Source organism: Tursiops truncatus, chromosome Y (genome assembly GCF_011762595.2).
Source record: "Tursiops truncatus isolate mTurTru1 chromosome Y, mTurTru1.mat.Y, whole genome shotgun sequence".
Taxonomy (NCBI): Eukaryota; Metazoa; Chordata; class Mammalia; order Artiodactyla; family Delphinidae; genus Tursiops; species Tursiops truncatus.
In genome coordinates, this window is record NC_133428.1 from 4,987,694 (window position 1) to 5,005,700 (window position 18,007).

Consider the following 18,007-nt stretch of genomic DNA (forward strand, 5'->3'; position numbering starts at 1 on the left):
TGCTTCTGAACGGGGGGCAATGCTGCCCCCAGTGGACACTTGGCAGAGTCTGGAGACATTATTGATGGTTACACCTGGGGGGATGGAGACCAGGGAAGCTGGGCCCAGCACGCCCCGCATCTGAGATTCATCCAGCCCCAGTGTCAGTAGTGCTGAGGCAGAGAAACTCTGCGTTGACATGAGAGACCCTGTCTGTCTGTCTGTCTGTCTGTCTATCAATCATCTATCCATCCACCTATCATTATTATATCTATGCACCATCTATCAAAACTATAAATCTTTCATCTATCCATATCTATCTATCCATCTGTCATCTACCACTCTACCTATTATCTATTTATCCATCTACTGTCTGTCTCTATTTCTCTATCATCTATCTACCATCTCTGTATTTCTCTATTATGTATGTATGTATCCATCTATTCCTATATCACCCATCCATTTATCATCTGTCTTCTGTATCTTTCTATCCATGTATCCATCCATCCATCCATTTATTACCTTTTTCTATCTAGCTGTCATCTGTCATCACTCTTACTTATCATCTACCACCTACCTATTATCTATCTTCTATCTGTCGTCCATCTGTCATCCATCTGTCTATACCAGTGGTCTTCAACCAAGGGGATTCTGCTCCTCGGGGGGACACTTGACAATGTCTGGAGGCATTTGGGGTGTCACACATGCGGGGGGGGTGTCTACTGACATGTGGCGGGTGGAGACCAGGGATCGTGCTCCACAGCCCACAGTGCCCAGCACACGCCCTCCCCCCCAACCCCCGAATTATCTAACCCAGAGTGTCAATTACGCTGAGGGGCATTGTTCGTAACTTTGCGGGGTGCTATGACATCATCACATCCCACCCTGGATGCAGTACCAGGCTGTGACTTTTAACCTGCCCGGATGGTATTGTCAGAATACAAAGACCAGCCTTTGTGCTCCTGGGTGAAGAGTCACCCAGCGCGGTTCCAGGTCCCTCACATCTGCTCCTGGGGAGCCCAGTGCAGGGCCAGGGATTCCAGGCGTTTCCTTGTGTTACATTCCTTAGCATTGGGGTTGGTGTGAGGGACTTCCTGTGTTTCTTTTTTCTTGCATGATTATACACTTTGTATCTTTCTTAAGAGAGAGTGTAGCTTAGTAATTAATCTGTAAATAGAAGAATTGTGTGTCTGAAATATCTGTTCTGCAGGAGGGCTCTGTGAAAGGGAATGTGGCTTGACCCAGCAACATTTTGAGAGAACTGATTGTTTTTGTTTTTTTAAATCTGTCTAGACTAGTGAGCTCACAACTCTAACCCCTCCCACCCAGGGCTCAGCTGAATTGTGTCCAGTTTAATCAGCTGATCTTTGAAGGTTCCAAGTTTAAAAAGAAAAAATCCTCAGAGCTTTATCCAAAGCACACATTTTTGGGGGTAAATTTTGCTTATTAAGAGATAATTCACAAACCGTAAAATTCACCCTTTCAAACTGTACAGTTCCACAGTTCTAATTTTAATCTGAGTTAGCACACATTCTTTAATAAACACCTTCTAAAGGTTTTTTTTTTCGCCTGTAAAACAGAAGTTTGTACTAGTTTGCAGCCGTAATTTCCAAAAGCCAACTTTGAAAAGGAGAACTGCAGGCTTGGGACACATGATGTCATGCATTGTAGTTTATAAGCTTTTCTGATGTTACCTTAAAGGGGGGAAACCTCAAAGAAAAGAACTGGGTTTTACAATGATACATTCTTTCATTATGGTGTAGTAATTATCTTGCAATAATTATATAATGTATGTTTATTGAATTGATCAGTTGAACATAGATTTAACTATCATGTACCTGAAACATTTCTACAGCTCACAGATTTAAAAAATGAAAATTATACATGGAAATGCATCCCTGTTTTTGGCCCCCATCTGCCTCCATCACCACATCCCCTAGCCAACTCCAGGTACCCAGCTTAGTATCTTGTATCTTTCTGCAGAAGCCCCTTTCAGGGACTTCCCTGGTGGTGCAGTGGTTGGGAGTCCACCTGCCAGTGCAGGGGGACGCGGGTTCGAGCCCTGATCCGGGAAGATCCCACATGCCGCGGAGCAACTAAGCCCGTGCGCCGCAACTACTGAGCCTGCGCTCTAGAGCCTGTGAGCCACAACTACTGAGCCCGCAGGCCACAACTACTGAAGCCCGTGTGGCTAGAGCCCGTGCTCCGCAACAAAAGAAGCCCCCTCAGTGAGAAGCCCGCGCATCGCAACTAAGCACAGTCCCCACTCGCCGCAACTAGACAAAGTCCGCGCGCAGCAACGAAGACCCAACGCGGCCATAAATAAATAAATTTATTTATTTTTTTAAAAAAAGTCTTTTCAACATAGAGGTGCACATATCACTATCAAGAGTGGACTGACGTTTTCTTCATATACTGCCTTCTTTCAGCCTCCTTAGAAATTATAGATCCTTTTTTCAATTGGTTTAAACATCTGCAAACTAATTTCACTTGTCTAAACAGTTGAGGAGATAAAACCTTTGCTCCCGTTGGGTGGAGGAGACAAGTGATTCCTGACACCTTGCAGGCGGGGTTCCAGGCAAAGGGGGTGACTGCTGATGACACTTGGGGTGCACGGGTGGTGGAAGGGAGTTGGAAGGGACCCCCGGATCCCCCCGGGTGGCCAGGTGACGCTGCTGAGGCTGAGGCTGCCTGCCGTGTCCCAGGCTCACCTCCGGGTCCGCTGAATTCTTCCCACGTCTGGGCATGCTAGCGCATTGGGGGTATGTCACCCTCTGTCCGGCCCCCATCTTACAGAACGGCTGCATCAGAGGCCACGGCACGACGAGGCCGGGGGTGTGTGATCCTCAGGCAGCCTCGGCTCTGAAGCGTGGTCCACACCCCTCTGTAGCCCCTTGAGGGTCGCTGGGTCGCTCAGAAGTCTCCCAGTTGCAGCCCTTAATATTATATACATCCTGTGTTAGCCTCTGTACCTTAACCTACCTCGACCATATAGAAGTGTGAGGAAGAAGAGTGTTCCCTCGAAACCCAACGCAGAGCTCAACCCCCTGGCCCAGCAGGTGACACACAGGGTGTGGGGATTCTGCTCCCGCTGAGGGGACCTGGGTTGAAGCGCCTTTTCCGCCGCATCCTCTTTCCCAGCGCCACAGGGAAGAGATGTCGTGCTTTCTTGGAAGCGCTGCTCCTGTGGCATTTTTACCCACCCCCCCGCACTGGCCTGTCGGCTGTCTTTTCTCCTGCATTTCAGGGCAGGTTGGGTCTCCTCCACCCACACTCTCTGTCCCCTTGGCCATGCCTGGTTCTGTTTTGTTAGTATCTGGGATACACCAGTGCAAGGCACACTGAGCATCGTAACTTCAAGAGAGATCGCGGGTTACAGAGAGGTGGAGGGTGCAGGGGATGGGATGGCCGGTAAGGCAGGTCTTTAGAGATGGTTGGGTCACCTCTTTCTGAGCTCTGGTTCAGCTCCCTTCCTGCCAGTATAAACAGGTATGATTATGCTCTATATACAAGGGGCGGGTGCAGACTGTTTCAGGATGGGGTGGATACGTACTGAGAACTCTTGCAGTTGGTCTCTTTGTGATCCTGAGATGCTCCCCTGAAAAAGCTTTACCTCTAACAAACTTCTGGTTACCAGAGGGGATAGTGGGTCGTGGGAGGGAGAGATAAATTAGGAGTTTGGGATTAACAGGTACACACTACTATATATGAAATAGATAAACAACAAGGACCTACTGTAGAGCACAGGGAACTGTACTCAATATCTTGTAATAACGTATAATGGAAAAGAATCTGAAAAAGAATATATATATATATATATATAAAGAACTGAATCACTTGCTGTAAACTGAAACTAACACAACATTGTAAATTACCTATAGTTCCATTAAAAAAAATAGCTTTCTCTGGACTTCCCTGGTGGTCCAGTGGTTAAGAATCCGCCTTCCAGTGCACGGGACGTGGGTTCGATCCTGGTTGGGGAACTAAGATCCCCCATGCCGCGGAGCAACTAAGCCCGCACGCCACAACTACTGAGCCCTCGCACCACAACTAGAGAGAGGCCCGCACGCCGCAGCGAAGGAGCCCGCCGCATGCCGCAACTAAGACCCGACGCAGCCAAAAATAAAATAAGTAAAATAAATATTAAACAAAAAAAGGTTTCTCTGTATCAGACGGCTGTGGGAAGTGAGTTGAAATTAGTTGGCGTCCGGATCCCAGGAGTCTTCGGGAGTGAGGTTTCTTGACGTCAGAAGCTGGGTGACGGGTGTATTTAATCCTCTTCCCAGCTCTCTGTGCTTTAAGGTTTGATAGAGTGGTTTGGACTGTCCTAAGGTTGCGTCGGCTGTTACTAAATGAAGGTGGAGATTACAGGTAATTGTCAGGTGGACTGTGATGAGGTTTTGTCTCCTCTCTTGGAAATAGGCTTACAAAGCCCGTATCTATCTGTCATCTGTCTCTCCTTCGTCCATCTCTCCATTCTTTCTATCTGTCCACGTATCTGTGTATCCGTTCCTTCCTGTTTTTTGACAGGGGTGGGGGGGGATACAGTCAGGTTAAGAAAAAGAAGGCAGGTGAGCTGGTACAGTCGGTCCTTCTCTACCGATGCCTTTAGCGAAGTGTCTCTGGTCGAACCGGAATCTATGGATTTCGGACACAGGGCTTCTTGAAGATGGTCTCGTGGGGCATAGGATCCCCCAGGGTGTACGACAGACGCGATTTTTTACAAGAACTTTTTATGATGAACTAGTTGAAGACGATTCATTCAGCAGTTGAAGACGCAGGAGAAGTTGTAGAATAGTCCACAGAGGGGAGTCCCCCTGAGTCCTCCTCCGGGACCCCCAGTGATAACATCCTCCGTAAACACAGGACGAAGTTAAAACCAAGACCTGGCTTTACAGAATCTCCCGAGTGGGCCTTCTTTGGGTAAGAGTGGAGGCAACTGAAGGACTTTCTGCACGAAATCTGAGCTTTGATTCTGGGTCCCTTGTAAGAAGGTAACACCCGGGAGGCCACCCTGGGATCTTTGGGTAAAGAATGAATTAGAAGGATGAAGCTGATGTCTTTCATTGCTGGATTAGGCCCACAGATGTGAAAGACAGGCCTTGACATCTCAGACCCCCGAATCCATCCCCACAGCCGTGGTACCTCCTGTTCAGAACTGTTTCATCCCCAGCGTGGACCCAGAATGGAAAATGTGTGTGTGTGTTTAAGAATTGTTTGCATATTCAAATAAGTGCCCCTCCCTTGCTGTGTGGACGACATCATCCTATTTATTGATTTATTGTTTGAATTTTTTTTTTTTTTTTTTTTTTTTTTGCGGTATGAGGACCTCTCACTGCTGTGGCCTCTCCCGTTGCAGAGCACAGGCTCTGGACGTGCAGGCTCAGCGTCCATGGCTCACGGGCCCAGCCGCTCTGCAGCACGTGGGATCTTCCCGGACCGCGGCACGAACCCGTGTCCCCTGCATCGGCAGGCGGACTCTCAACCACTGCGCCACCAGGGAAGCCCCTATTGTTTGAAATTTTTATGGGAGTACAGTTGATTTACAGTGTTGTGTTAGTTTCAGGTGTACAGCAGAGTGAATCTGTTATACATATACATATATCTTTTTCAGATTCTTTTCCCATATAGGCCATTACAGAGTACTGAGTAGAGTTCCCTGTGCTCTACAGTAGGACTTTAGTATTTATCTATTATATATATAGTAGTGTGTATGTGTCAATCCCAGTCTCCCCATTTATCCCTCCCCCCAGAGCTCATCCTGTTTAGAGCAGACCCTTCAAAGCATGAACTCAGTCATTTTTAGGGAACCAGTACTATTTCTGAATCTCTGAAACAGGAAGAAAAGAAAAGGTGATTTCTCGTCAGGTTAAAAACTGGTTCAGTTCCCTAATTTTCAACAGAACACAGGAAATACGGTTCTTATGTACAGGACTCCCTTTGCACATTTAACCAGGCTTTGCTAGTTTCTACCTTGGTGGAGTTTCTATCTTAATTCTGCTCCACGCGTTGTTACAATGATCTTGTTATTTCACGTTGTCTTTTCCTTTACTTGTGAAATAAATGTTCTCCTTAAACGTGTCCTCAAAGCGTTTGTTTCTACTCCTTTCATCATCAAAGCGTGGATACGTCCTTTCTTGTGGAGTCTTTTTTCCTTAAAGCACAAGACGGACGCGTGTAACATAAAGTCACTGCCGATGGTCTCCACGATGTGAAGTCATAAAAAAGCAGTGTGTTTCTTAAAGGTTAAATTTTGTAAGGTATCTAGAAATAGATAGAGGGGTGTTGCATATATCATTTGATTGCTGCAGTCTCAAGGATTAAAAAAACAGTCATTGGGAAGCCAGACTTCTGTGTCATAACGGTAAGCTTAAGCATGTGCCTTTTTCGCAGGAGACATTATGCGTATACACTTTTACAAAATCCTTTGTAAGAGGAGGAATCTTCTCACTTCCAGTAATTAAAACATGAAATGAAAATGCAGTTCATGAAAGGGAATGTGGAATTTGGCTGTCTCTCTGGCGAAACTGCCTGTGTCAGAGTCTCCAGGAGAAATTCCCTTTTCTGGCGGGGGCGTGTTCCTGGTGAGGACAGCCACGGGGCTTACCCCACCGGAGCAGAAACCCAGCAGTGTTTCCTTTGCCCAGAAAATGTTGCTGTTATTAGCTATCATCCTATTCTGTCTTGAAGCAGACTCCTGGTTTGCGTGCTTCTTTTTTTTTTTTTTTTTTTTTTTTTTGTGGTACGCGGGCCTCTCACTGCTGTGGCCTCTCCCGTTGCGGAGCACAGGCTCCGGACGCCCAGGCCCAGCGGCCATGACTCACGGGCCCAGCCGGTCCGCGGCATGTGGGATCTTCCCGGACCGGGGCACGAACCCGTGTCCCCTGCATCGGCAGGCGGACTCTCAACCACTGCGCCACCAGGGAAACCCTGCATGCTTCTTTTGATAAGCTTTTGGAAAGTTCATCACTTTTCCAGAACAGACCGGCTTTTCATTTTATGAATTCTAGAGTTTTCGTTGAGTATCTCCTCATCAACTATCTGGACAAAGACAGTTGAGTGTGGTGTCCTCAGTGCTGGCCCTTAAATTTCCCCAGATTTCCCAAACCACATCAGTGTATCAAAAGACTTGAGCAGATCCCTGTTGGGGTGTTTGAAAAACGTAAATTTTCATTTCCAGACGTGTTCTCAAACGGGAGGAAGATAAGTAAAAATCCTGTTAGGTTCTGTATGCAAAAACATGAACACATAGGATTAGGTGATTAGATAATAAGGATGCTAGAAGAATCGTTGCATTGCTTGGTTGAATTTGTACCCCTGGAGCTGCCGTAACAAATTACCACCAAACTAGGGAGCTTAAAACCATAGGCATTCATCCTCTCTGAATCCTGGACACCAGATGTCTGAAGTCAAGGTGTCCCAGGGCCGCGCTCCCTCCAGAGGCTCCAGGGGAGGGTCCTTCCCGCCTCTTCCAGCTTTTGGGGGCTCCAGGCGTCCCTGGACTTGCGGCCACATCCCTCCCGTCTCTGCCTCTGTCTTCCCGGGGCTTCTCCTCTGTGTCTGGGTCTCTCCTCTTCTGTCTCTTGGAAGGACCCTGTCATTGGATGTAGGGCCACCCTCATCCAGGAGGACCTCATCTCAGACCCTTCCCTTCATCACCTCTGCAAAGACCCTGTTTCCAAATAAGCTCCCGTTCCCAGGTTCCAGGGTTAGGAATTGAATCTGTCTCTTGTGGGACACAATTCAACCCTCAACTGGTGGGAGGAGGGTTAGAAAAACTGTGTGTAGGTGAGGCAAACAGGACCAGGCCCACTGTGGGTCCCCTCCCAGGACAGAGGTTGCGTAGGGTCCACATGGGCGATGTCGGTTTTCTGGTGTGTTGGTCCATTAGTGGATTTTTTCTGCAGAACGTGGTGCGGGAAAAGGGGGGAGACCAGAGGGGGATGGAGGGTGAAATCAGAGGGAGTGGCCTCCCTATCATTTCTGTCATTACCCCTGTGATCCCCATACCCCGAGATAAAACCCAGAGTGGTTTCCGTTTTCTCCTTTTGTAATTCCCTGGCATTCCACGCTACTCCTACGGTTCCCATTCTGTGTGGATTTCCCCCCAAGTGTTTTCAGTTCCAGCAAACTTACAATGACCCACACGAACTTAAATCCTAGTAGCTTTGATTTTCCACCTGCTTCATTTACATTATGGGTTTTCAAAGACAAAATAAGGTGGTCGCTTTTTTTTAACCTGGCGTCTGCGGGGCAAAGGTTTTGCCATGGTCCCTGTGTGACCTCCCTCCTCTCGGGACCGTTTGTGGGTTTGGGGCTGAGGAAGACGGCAGGTCAGTCCCTCCTGACCCTGCGAAATGCATTTTCTGTGCTTTCCCACACCTCACTCTGCAGTTCTTTTTTTTTTTTTCCTCTCTGTTGTGACTTCACAGTAAAGTGATACCTTGTGTTCAAGGTGACCCCTTTATTTATTTTTTAAATTTTTACTGGAGTGTAGTCGAGAAATAGGTTTGTTTGTTTTTTCCGCGTTTTTTTGAGATGTGTTTGATATATAACGCTGTATTAGTTTTGGGTGTGCAACGCAATGACTGGATATTCGTATATATTGCAAACGGATCACCACAGTCTATCTAGTTAACATCCATCACCTCACATAGTTACACATTTTTTTCTCGCGATGAGAACTTTTAAGATCTACTCTCTTAGCGGCTTTCAAGTAAACAATACGGTGTTACTAACTGTAGTCACCATGCCGTACTTGACATTCCCAGGACTTATTTATTTTGTAACTGTAACCTTCTACCTTTTAACTCCCTTCATCCATTCCCCCGATCGCTCACCCCTCACCTCTGGCGACCACCGTCGACTCTGTTTCTATGAGTTTGCCCTTTTTTAGATTCCTCATATATATGAGATCATACAGTGTGCGTTTTTCTCTGTTGGACTTACTTCACTTAGCCTAATGCTCTCGTGGCTCATCCGTGATGTCCCAAGTGGCAGGATTTCCTTCGTTTTTTAATTTTATTGGAGTATAGTTGACTATCACACTAAGTGAAGTAAGTTAGACAAAGATCATATGCTGTCACTCATCTGTGGCATCTAATTAAAAATGATATAAATGAACTTACTTACAAAACAGAAACAGACTCACAGATTTCGAAAACAAACTTATGTTTACCAGAGGGGAAACGTGAGGGGGAGGAATCAGTCAGGAACCTGGGATTGACATACACATACTAGTATATATAAAATAGATCATCAACAAGGCTTTCCTTCATTTTTAGGCTGAATAATATTCCATTTCGTCTCTTATTGGGTGGAGTGGGTCATGTAACCATCCTTACCTGCAGCAAAGCTAAAAGGGGGACTTTTCTACTTTCCAACGGGAGATATGGAGAGCTGGGGATGTATATTGGAGAGCCTGCCAACACCGATCAGAAAAGATGTTTGTCCTTTTTCTTTCTACTGCAATAACGACTTCATACCAGCACCGTTGAATGTTGGTTTGGTCTTTAGCGCGTTAAAGCCGGTCACCTTAAAAATTACAGCATGCTGGTTTCATCCGCCGTCAACAAGACGGTTTCCCTGTATCATCCTGTAATCTGACTGTGGTGCCGAGGGAGTTCCCCCATCTCTGCACTGCAGGCACTCTGCTTTGAGTTCTCAGTGTTTACAGCACACACAGCTCAGAGCAAAGCTTAAAAGATGTGGCAGGCAGAAAGGTAAAAAAATTAAAAAAAAATCTGTTGAGTCATAGCCGTGTTGTCTTTCTTTTCATCGTTAGAATTTTAGCGTGTGGCGAGACCGTTGATAACGTCGATCTAGTCATCTACCTGTTCTACCAGAGAGATGAAAACAGTATGAGTCCAGACGGGTTCATTGGTTTGCGGTGGGTTCACAGAGCAAGTCGAAGGCACAACTTGCACTAGATGCCATGCCAGTGTCCTCAGTTCCCGTTCCTGCGCCCTTTGCCAAGCGATCTCCTGAAAACACCTCGACTGTGTCCATTCACTCGCCTCGGGGCCCTTCCCCTACTTGCCTCTCTGTGAACCTGCTTGCGCAGAACTTTGTCAACGCTGCCTCACTGTGACACAATGCTGTTTCTACTTCTGAATCATCTTTTGATGAGGACGGACTTTTAACACCTGTGCTGGGGCTCGTCATTGGCTTCTTCCGGCAGTTTCTTTCCTTCATGTGTGTCCATCGCTTTCTACTTGTGCAGTCATAAAATAGGCACGATTGGGAGCTTGCGTGAAAAGCCAAGGTGACGTAGCCATGCCCCTCACCCCAGCTGCGTAAGCCAGTAGAGGTACTTACGTATTTTGCAGCTTGAGAATTTCAATTTGTAGAAGGGGCCCTCCCCCCAAGTGCGTTGCTTAGGTGTAACTTTGTTTTCCTCTCCATGTTACCATGTGCCGTAAATGGCGTTCCCAACTCTGTGAAAGAGGAGAAGGTGGCTGCGTGGTTGCGTTGAAGGTCTTTTTCGTCTTCGAGCCATCCCTGAATTCCTGTCTTCCTGCTTTCTCATCATGTTGATGGCCATTTTTCCAGCCAGGGAGCCCCAATTCGTTGGCCGTTTTCCACACCTCCTTCCCCTGGGAGAGCCCTTCCTCTGCGTTATTTCTTCGATAAACGGGGGCGGAAAGGACAGCCGTCTTGGGTAAGCTTCCAGAGGGTCACACATGCAGATGTCACTTTTCTGCCCCCAACTTTACCTTTTCTCTGGCCGTAGATAAAATGCCTTCGGAGCTTTAATCTCAGAGGTGCCCTAAGTGATTGCCGGCCTGGGGGAGGGGTAGCAGCTGGACCCCACCCCACAGTGAGGCTCAGAGGATGAAGAAGGGCTGGTGGGAGACCACAGAGGAGGAGACATTGGGTTGACAGTGTCACAGCCTATGGTACACAGGAGGGTTTGATTTCCTTTTACATTTATGCTGTTGATTTCCTTTCATGTTTGCACTTTTTAAATTTTTCTCTCTGTGAGTATCTGCATCACTTGGTTCTAACCCCTGGCAAGTGTTCACAGAAACACTGAGTGCGTTTAGCTGGCATTAATGGCTTAAAGGAAGCAGCTTGTGAGGAGGGGTGTGTCACACTTAGCCTTTTCTGTTTTGTTTTGTTTTAACAGGACGGTGGCAATCACCAACACGTGTACTAGAGTTTTGCGTTCATTAGCCTCTCATACAGTGCTTTGTGGGATAAAGGGGAACCAGGCAGGGATACTCACAAGTTTTCGTGGAAAGAGTCATCTTCTGATTTTTTATTTTTTAATCCAATTTTTAAAATTGAAGTATAGTTAATTCGCAATGTGTGTTAGCTTCAGGTGCACAGCAGAGTGATGCGGTTATATATATGCTTATCTGTTCTTTTTCAGATTCTTTCCTATCATAGGTTATTATAAGGTGTTGAGTAGAGTTTCCTGTGCTCTACAGTAGGTCCTTGTTGTTCACCTGTTTTATATATAGTAGTGTGTCTCTGCTAATCCCAAACTCCTAATTTATCTCTCCCCACCCCCTGCTATCCCCTCCGGTAACCGTAAGTTTATTTTCTATGTCTTGTCTTGATTTAGAAAACCTAAAGAAAAAGACACGTCGAAGGAATGTATTTAGCATCCTTTTCCATTCTGCCTTTCCCTGTGTGTGTGTGTGTGCGCGTTTCCTCTGGGATGACTCATTTGCAGAAAGCATGGCCAGTCGCCCCTATTAAAGAACAATTCGGGGGCGAGTGATCCTGTGTGTGTGTCGGTTCAGTTGACCGTTCCAGACAGGTGCCCGTCACCCAGCCCTCGCACCAGGTGTATCGCCCATTACTGAGTTGTCCGAGCCCCCAGGTTGTCTTGAGGTCGGGGTGCTGGTCTCCCGTCCTGGGGGCCGTGGCTGCTGACACCGCGTCTCCCCACTGCAGGTACGGGGACGTTCGGTCGCGTGCAGCTGGTCCGCGAGAAGCAGAGCACACGTTTCTTCGCCCTGAAGGTCATGAGTATCCCGGACGTCATCCGCCTGAAGCAGGAACAGCACGTGCACAACGAGAAATCCGTGCTGAAGGAAGTCAGCCACCCGTTCCTGGTCAAGCTGTGAGTCCCCTTCGCCGGGTCCCCACCCTCCCGGCCCCCAGGTGGATTCTCCTGCGGGAGGTGGGATGGGGTGCGGTCACAGCGGGTCACCCTCTGCTGAGACATCTCAGCTCCCGGTCTCGCGGAGAAAGGCGCCGTTCCCACGAGTGCCTGCCAGGGTGGCGCGCCTGGCGCTGCCCCCCCTGCACCAGCCGCGTGTCCACAGGGCCACCTGGGGCCCGCCAGAGGCTCTGTCCCCTCCTCCCACCCCCAGCCCCCTGGACAGCTGGTCCAGTCGGTCTTCCTGGGACCTCAGTCACCTGCTCACCTCTGCTCACTCACATCGTTCCTTGGGTTTCTAGCTGGCCGTTCAGTGGCCCCATGTCGATGCCTCATAGAACCTTCCAGTTGAAGGTGCCCGATGTGGACCAAATGGATCCCTCTTTCTGCCACGCTCTTTGCTGGCGGAGGGTAAGGCCGTTTCCCACTCAGGGGCCTCAAGTGTGGGCGTCCACAGAGGGCTCTCCGTCCCCATCCCCGGGGGCCTGCCCCTTCCGCCGCCTTCCTCACGCCCCTTCGCAGCCCCCGACCCCTCCCAGCCCAGCCTGGTGTGGGCCCCCCTCTCTGGCCTGAGTGCCCAGCTGTTCTTGGCCTCCCAGACTTGCCTCTTTCAAGGCGTTCATTGCTTTAACTACAGCCGTAGGGATCCCTTCACCCGCACGGCCCTCTGATGACCTGCGTCTCTGCTGACACATCCTCAGGGAATGACCCCAGGGGCTCAGTGGCCTAGAAACGGCTCATCCCGGGCTCTGCCTCTGCCTCTGGCTCTTTTCAGACGCTCTTGCCTCCATCCCAGGAAAGTGACCTGCAGGAGGAGGTGGGAGGTACCATCCATGTTGTCACCGCAGGGCCACCCGCCCCCCCATGGTGCCCCCTTCATCTGCCTCTCCCCACCCCCTACCTCTCCCACCTCACCCTCACCTGCCTTTCTTCTGTGATACACCTGCCTGTACACAGAGACAGGCGCCTGCACCCTGCGCTTGGAGCACCTTGCCTGTGCCCCAGTGCAGGGAGATAACACCTGCCGGCTCACAGCCACCGGAGCAACGTCCCCAGGGCCCGAAACAGCGTGTCACTCGGAGCAGGGACAGGCGGCATGTTTGACGGGTGACAGAAGGGAAGCAGCTGACTTCTTGTCTTACTTTCCTTTTATGAAGCCCAGTGGCCGTGCTGGGCCAGCGTGGACGGGTCAGTAGAGTCTCATGCTGTTGAGTCATTAAAATCGAAACAGAAAAAGAACTTAGCCGGTGCAGCAGAGCCACCATCCCTCCCTGTTCAGGTCTGAGTCTCCTCTTCGCTGGGAGGTGGTGGGGAGATGGGTAGAAAATCTCATGCGTGTAGATCTTCTTCTGGAAAGAAGAAAAGCTTCTACTTCTGGTGTCTCTTCGAGAAACTGAAATAGTGATTCTGGATGACGACTTCAGTTGGCTAGGGTGTTCAGTACACGTTTTGTAAAGGAGCTGTGGACTCCTTTATCTGTTGCCAAGTCATTCTCACGTGATTTGGGAGAACGGTCTTGGGCTTTTACCAAATACAGGAAGTCTCAAGCCAGGACCCCAGGGTGTGTCCCCGAGGGTGCTTTGTGGCTGAGTTTTCCCAGGAAGACGGGGCACCTGGCCGCTGGGTTCCGGTTTGCTCTGGAGACCAAGTGGCGTGATGGGTTATGTGTCTGCAGTGAAATTAGGAGAACACGGAAGAGAAGCAGGTGGAATTGATGGTGAAAATGAAAAGTCTGCGACATGGGTGTCGAGAAGACACAAGTTTGGAGAAGAGGGAAGAAGCCAGTGGGAGGAGTGCTTCCCAGGGCTGTGCGTGGGTGGCGGGCATGCTGCCCGGCGGCTGGCGGGGTTGCTGAGGTCACCTCAACGCGTATGTTCTGGGACCAGGCACGTCCCCCTGGAAACATTAGGGTGATGCTATAGGGAACCTTGGGGGATGGCTTCCATTCTGGGAACTCCACCTTGCTGTGGGTTGAATTGTGTGTCGTGTCCCCCCTCTCCTGCAAAAGATACGTTGATGTCCTGACCCCCAGTACCCGTGAATGTGACCTTATTTGGAAGTTGGGTCTTTGTAGGTGTCATCAAGATGGAGGTCGAGGTCCTATAGGAGTAAGGTGGGTTCTCCATCTGATGTGATGGGTGCCCTCGTACCAAGCAGAGAAGACACACAGAGACACACAGAGAGGAGACGGCCACGTGAAGACAGAGGAGGAGATCGGGGGTGATGCGGCCGTAAGCCGAGGAGCCCCAGGGATTGCTGGCAACCAGCAGAAGCTATGGAAGAAGCTAGGACGGATCCTTCCCTGGAGATTCTAGAAGGAACCACCAACACCCTGATCTTGCACTTCTGGCCTCCAGAACTATGACAGGATGCATTTCTGTTGTTTAAGCCACCCAGTTTGTGGTCTTCTGTTACGGCAGCCCCAGCAAAGTACCACACACCCCGTCGTCTCCTGGAGTGGGCACCAGCCTAGGGGATGGGCTCTGGGGGTGCTTTCTAACTACCTCAGAGGAGTCCCCAGGATAGAATCCTTGAGCTTTGGGAAGTTAAAAGGGAATAGGGAAGAGGAGGACCGTGAAGAACAGAGCTTTAGTCAAACAACTCTGCTTCCTTGACTCCTGGACAGCCAATCAGGCGGTCTCCTCCTCAGGTAGGGTAGACTGCCGAATCCAGAGGGACGCAGACTGTGTATTCCGACGTTCCGTGCTTTTGGATAAGTACCTGAATTGTTTCCATCACAAAGGCTGTAAGCCCTAGTTTCAGTGGGATGGAATTTGACCCCAGGTTATCTGAATCGGGTTTTCTCTAATTTGAAAGAGTGTGATCTCTCTGCACTGCGGTGGCTCTGTAATCTGACAGTCTCTTTGCGACCTTGATATTCCTGTTGCCGCACAGCTCACTGGGTGCCGGCACACGTCAACGCAGTCTTCTTATATGTCAGGTCCAACTGTGCTACGGCCAACAGGCAGGAACTTTTCCTGGTCCTTTAGTCCGCAAGGCTGTCCTCTGCATGTCTGTGTCCTGGCCTCGTCTTCCTATAAGGACCGCAGCCCTACGGGATCAGGACCCAGCCTAGTGACCTCATTTCACGTTCATCCCCTTTTTAAAGACCCCATCTCTAAATCCAGCCACATGCTGAGGTCCTGGGGGTTAGGACTTCAGCATAGAGATTTTGGGGTGGACACTACTACTTAGTGACTTGCTAAGTGCAGGTCTTTCAGTGCACAGGGGTCTTACTACAAAGTACTCGTAGCCTTTGGAAGTTTTCTCTGCTTTATCATATGAGGGACCTGGCGGTGTTTGAAAACTGGGATTGAATTGATCCAGGGTCAGCAGACTCTAGAGGTGCCCCACACGTAATGGGGAGAGCGCTGTCTCTGACCAGCCCCGCGAACGGGGGGAGTAGGGTGCCCAGGGCCACTGGATGGGGCACCAGATTTAGTGGGAAGAGACCACGAGGGAAGCAGGTACCGAATCCCCCCAGCTGTGCAGTTTCTCTTGGAAATGAGTTGCTTCTCCCAACATCTGCCTTTCATACCATCCAGAAGTGTTGAGTGAGCCTTACTCATGTTCCCGTGAAGCCACATGGAATACCGATGACCCCGGGTATCACGCCGAACAAAGACTCAAGTTTCAACTTCCACGTGAACGGTTTGGCACGTTCGCCCACGGTGTCATTAGCGTGCGGTATTTGAAGTACTACTGGTTGCGTTGTTGAAAGTCGGCCAGGACGTTCATTACGTCCACATCAGAGAACGCATTCTGTTCTGGGATAAAGCCATCCTGAAGGCCGGTTCAGCCAGCGTAGAGATAATTTCAGAAGAGCTGACAAACTCAGTGTAGAAGGATTGTGTTACAGTCAAGGTGTCCCGGGGAGGAAGGCTTGTGTCCCGCCCCTAGACCAGGACCCTGTGTCTGCTCCCTGCCCTTTGTGCGTCTAGAAATCGCTGGCATCTTAGAGTTGGTGGGATCCAGGACAGGCATTCTCACCTGGGCGCCACTGACATTGGGGACGGGAAATTCTTTGTGGTGGCGGCTCTTCTGTGTAGTAGAGGAGGTCTAGCAGCATCCCTGGTGTCTACCCACTCGATGCCAGGAGCACACTCCCTCCGTGGTGTGATGGCAAAAAATGTCTTTAGACGTTGACAGAAAATGTCCCAGGGAGTGAAATAGTCCTGATTACAGACCACTGCCTAGATAGATAGATAGATAGATAGATAGATAGAAAGAAAGAATGCGTGGATGGATGGATGGAAGGAAGAAAGGAAGACAGGATGAATAGGCAGGTGATATAGAAATAGATAGTGAGATAAATAGATCGATAGGTAGATATTTGGGTAGATGGATGGGTGGGTGGATGGATGGATGGATACACAGATGGTAGACAAATGATTAGATAGGTTGACGGATGGATGGATGGGTTGAATGATGGATGGAAGGTTGGTTGATAACACCTGTGATAGGGGCACACACAGAGACTAGGTGGTGTGGGTGCATTCTCACTTTCCTGTCCCAGCCCCTGCACGTGGAGTTCCATCATTTCGTCTTGGTGATGAGCCTGTGGACCCAGTAACAGTCCCGGTGCCGTGTCGCTCATTGTGCAGTAGAAGACCCAGCTAGCCAGCCATGTTTCATTGGCTTTCCGCTACAGATCTGGGTATGAAAGAACTCAGAGGTCCATCACCCATGGGGCACATCCTTCTCATTATTGGCGAAATGACAGCTTGGATCTCCACGTAGAGGAACTTGGGTCTTAGTCTGGAGAGGACGAGCCCATAGCCTAAAGGAAAGGTCTTTCTTCCTGCCCACAGACTTGAGTCTCGTGTGCATCTCCATGGCACATGGACGGGTAGTTAGTAAAACTGTTCCTTGGCTTTTCTGGTAGTTAAGGAGGAAAGAACACCCTGTTCTGACTTCCCTTGACCCCTCTGCACTTGAGTTTCAGAAGCAAAAGTCCAGAAATAGCTCTCCTTCCTCTTTCACCGCCTGCAAGGGACGGCCGTGACAGAAGGAACACGGCCACTTCCCAATTCCTTGTTCTGTGCTTTGTCCGAACGTAACAAAATGTCCGTTTTGAATTTTGGGGGATCTGGCAAGGTGGATGCTTATAAAAGGGAGGTTTGAATTCTCCTGATGGAGGGAAACTGTGACGTTCCCGATGAGGCTCTGGTAGATGCCAGCGTGGTTGGTAAGGACGGAATCGTCAGCCCTTTGGGGCCGGAGGTCCTAAGCCGCTGAGGGTGCTGCAGCAGAATCTCGCAGAAGGAGAAGGCATTTGGTGGCTGACAGGTGGGGGGAATGCTTGGTGCAGGGGCCACGGGTCAGCCAGGAGGCTGGGACATGGGGAGGGATCTGAGTCCGCCTTGGACGCAAGGCTGGACGTGGCGGGGAGCTCCAGCATTGATGCTGGTGTGTAACTCAGGAGCGGGGGCAGGAGATGGGAACGGGCCCCCAGGGCACTTCTGGGGAGGTTAGATGGGCACCTCGGAGGGTGCGCTTCCTGTGCGTTCAGCTGGGGACTTGGGTGCGAGAACGGAGCACGAGGTCACCCCGTCCCCGCCTTCCACAGCGGTGTACTGGCCTGGCACATGCCTGGGAAGTTGGATGGGAGAGACAGCGTTCCAGGTGGGGCAGTTTCCAGGGAGCCATCTGGAAAGAGAGAGAGAGCGAACGGTCGTCCTTGGGAAGGCATCAGCCACCGAGCGTTGGGACCCCTGGGGTCCACAACGGGGGGAGCCTGGGCTGGGGACGGGGAAACAAGTTCAGGTCCCCTCGGCGGGGCGGGCGGGGGGCACTGGTTACCATGGAGCCGGTTCGGAAACTGGAAGGGATGTTCCAGAACCTCAGATTGCGCCGGGCGATGGGGCTCAAGAAAGGGTGACGTGAGTGGCTTTCTGTTTTCTCCTTTTGAATGGC

At 49.9% G+C, this 18,007-nt stretch overlaps 1 protein-coding gene across 5 annotated transcripts in view; it reads left to right on the plus strand.

Moving 5' to 3' along the window:
- Positions 1-18,007, plus strand: part of LOC117310555 (cAMP-dependent protein kinase catalytic subunit PRKX) — an 85,545-nt gene that overhangs the window by 21,372 nt on the left and 46,166 nt on the right. For all 5 annotated transcript variants that reach the window (XM_033850240.1, XM_073799740.1, XM_033850239.2 and 2 more), the window contains exon 2: positions 11,884-12,052. In XM_033850240.1, coding sequence (XP_033706131.1) covers positions 11,884-12,052 — 169 coding nt within the window. The remainder of the gene's footprint in view (positions 1-11,883; positions 12,053-18,007) is intronic.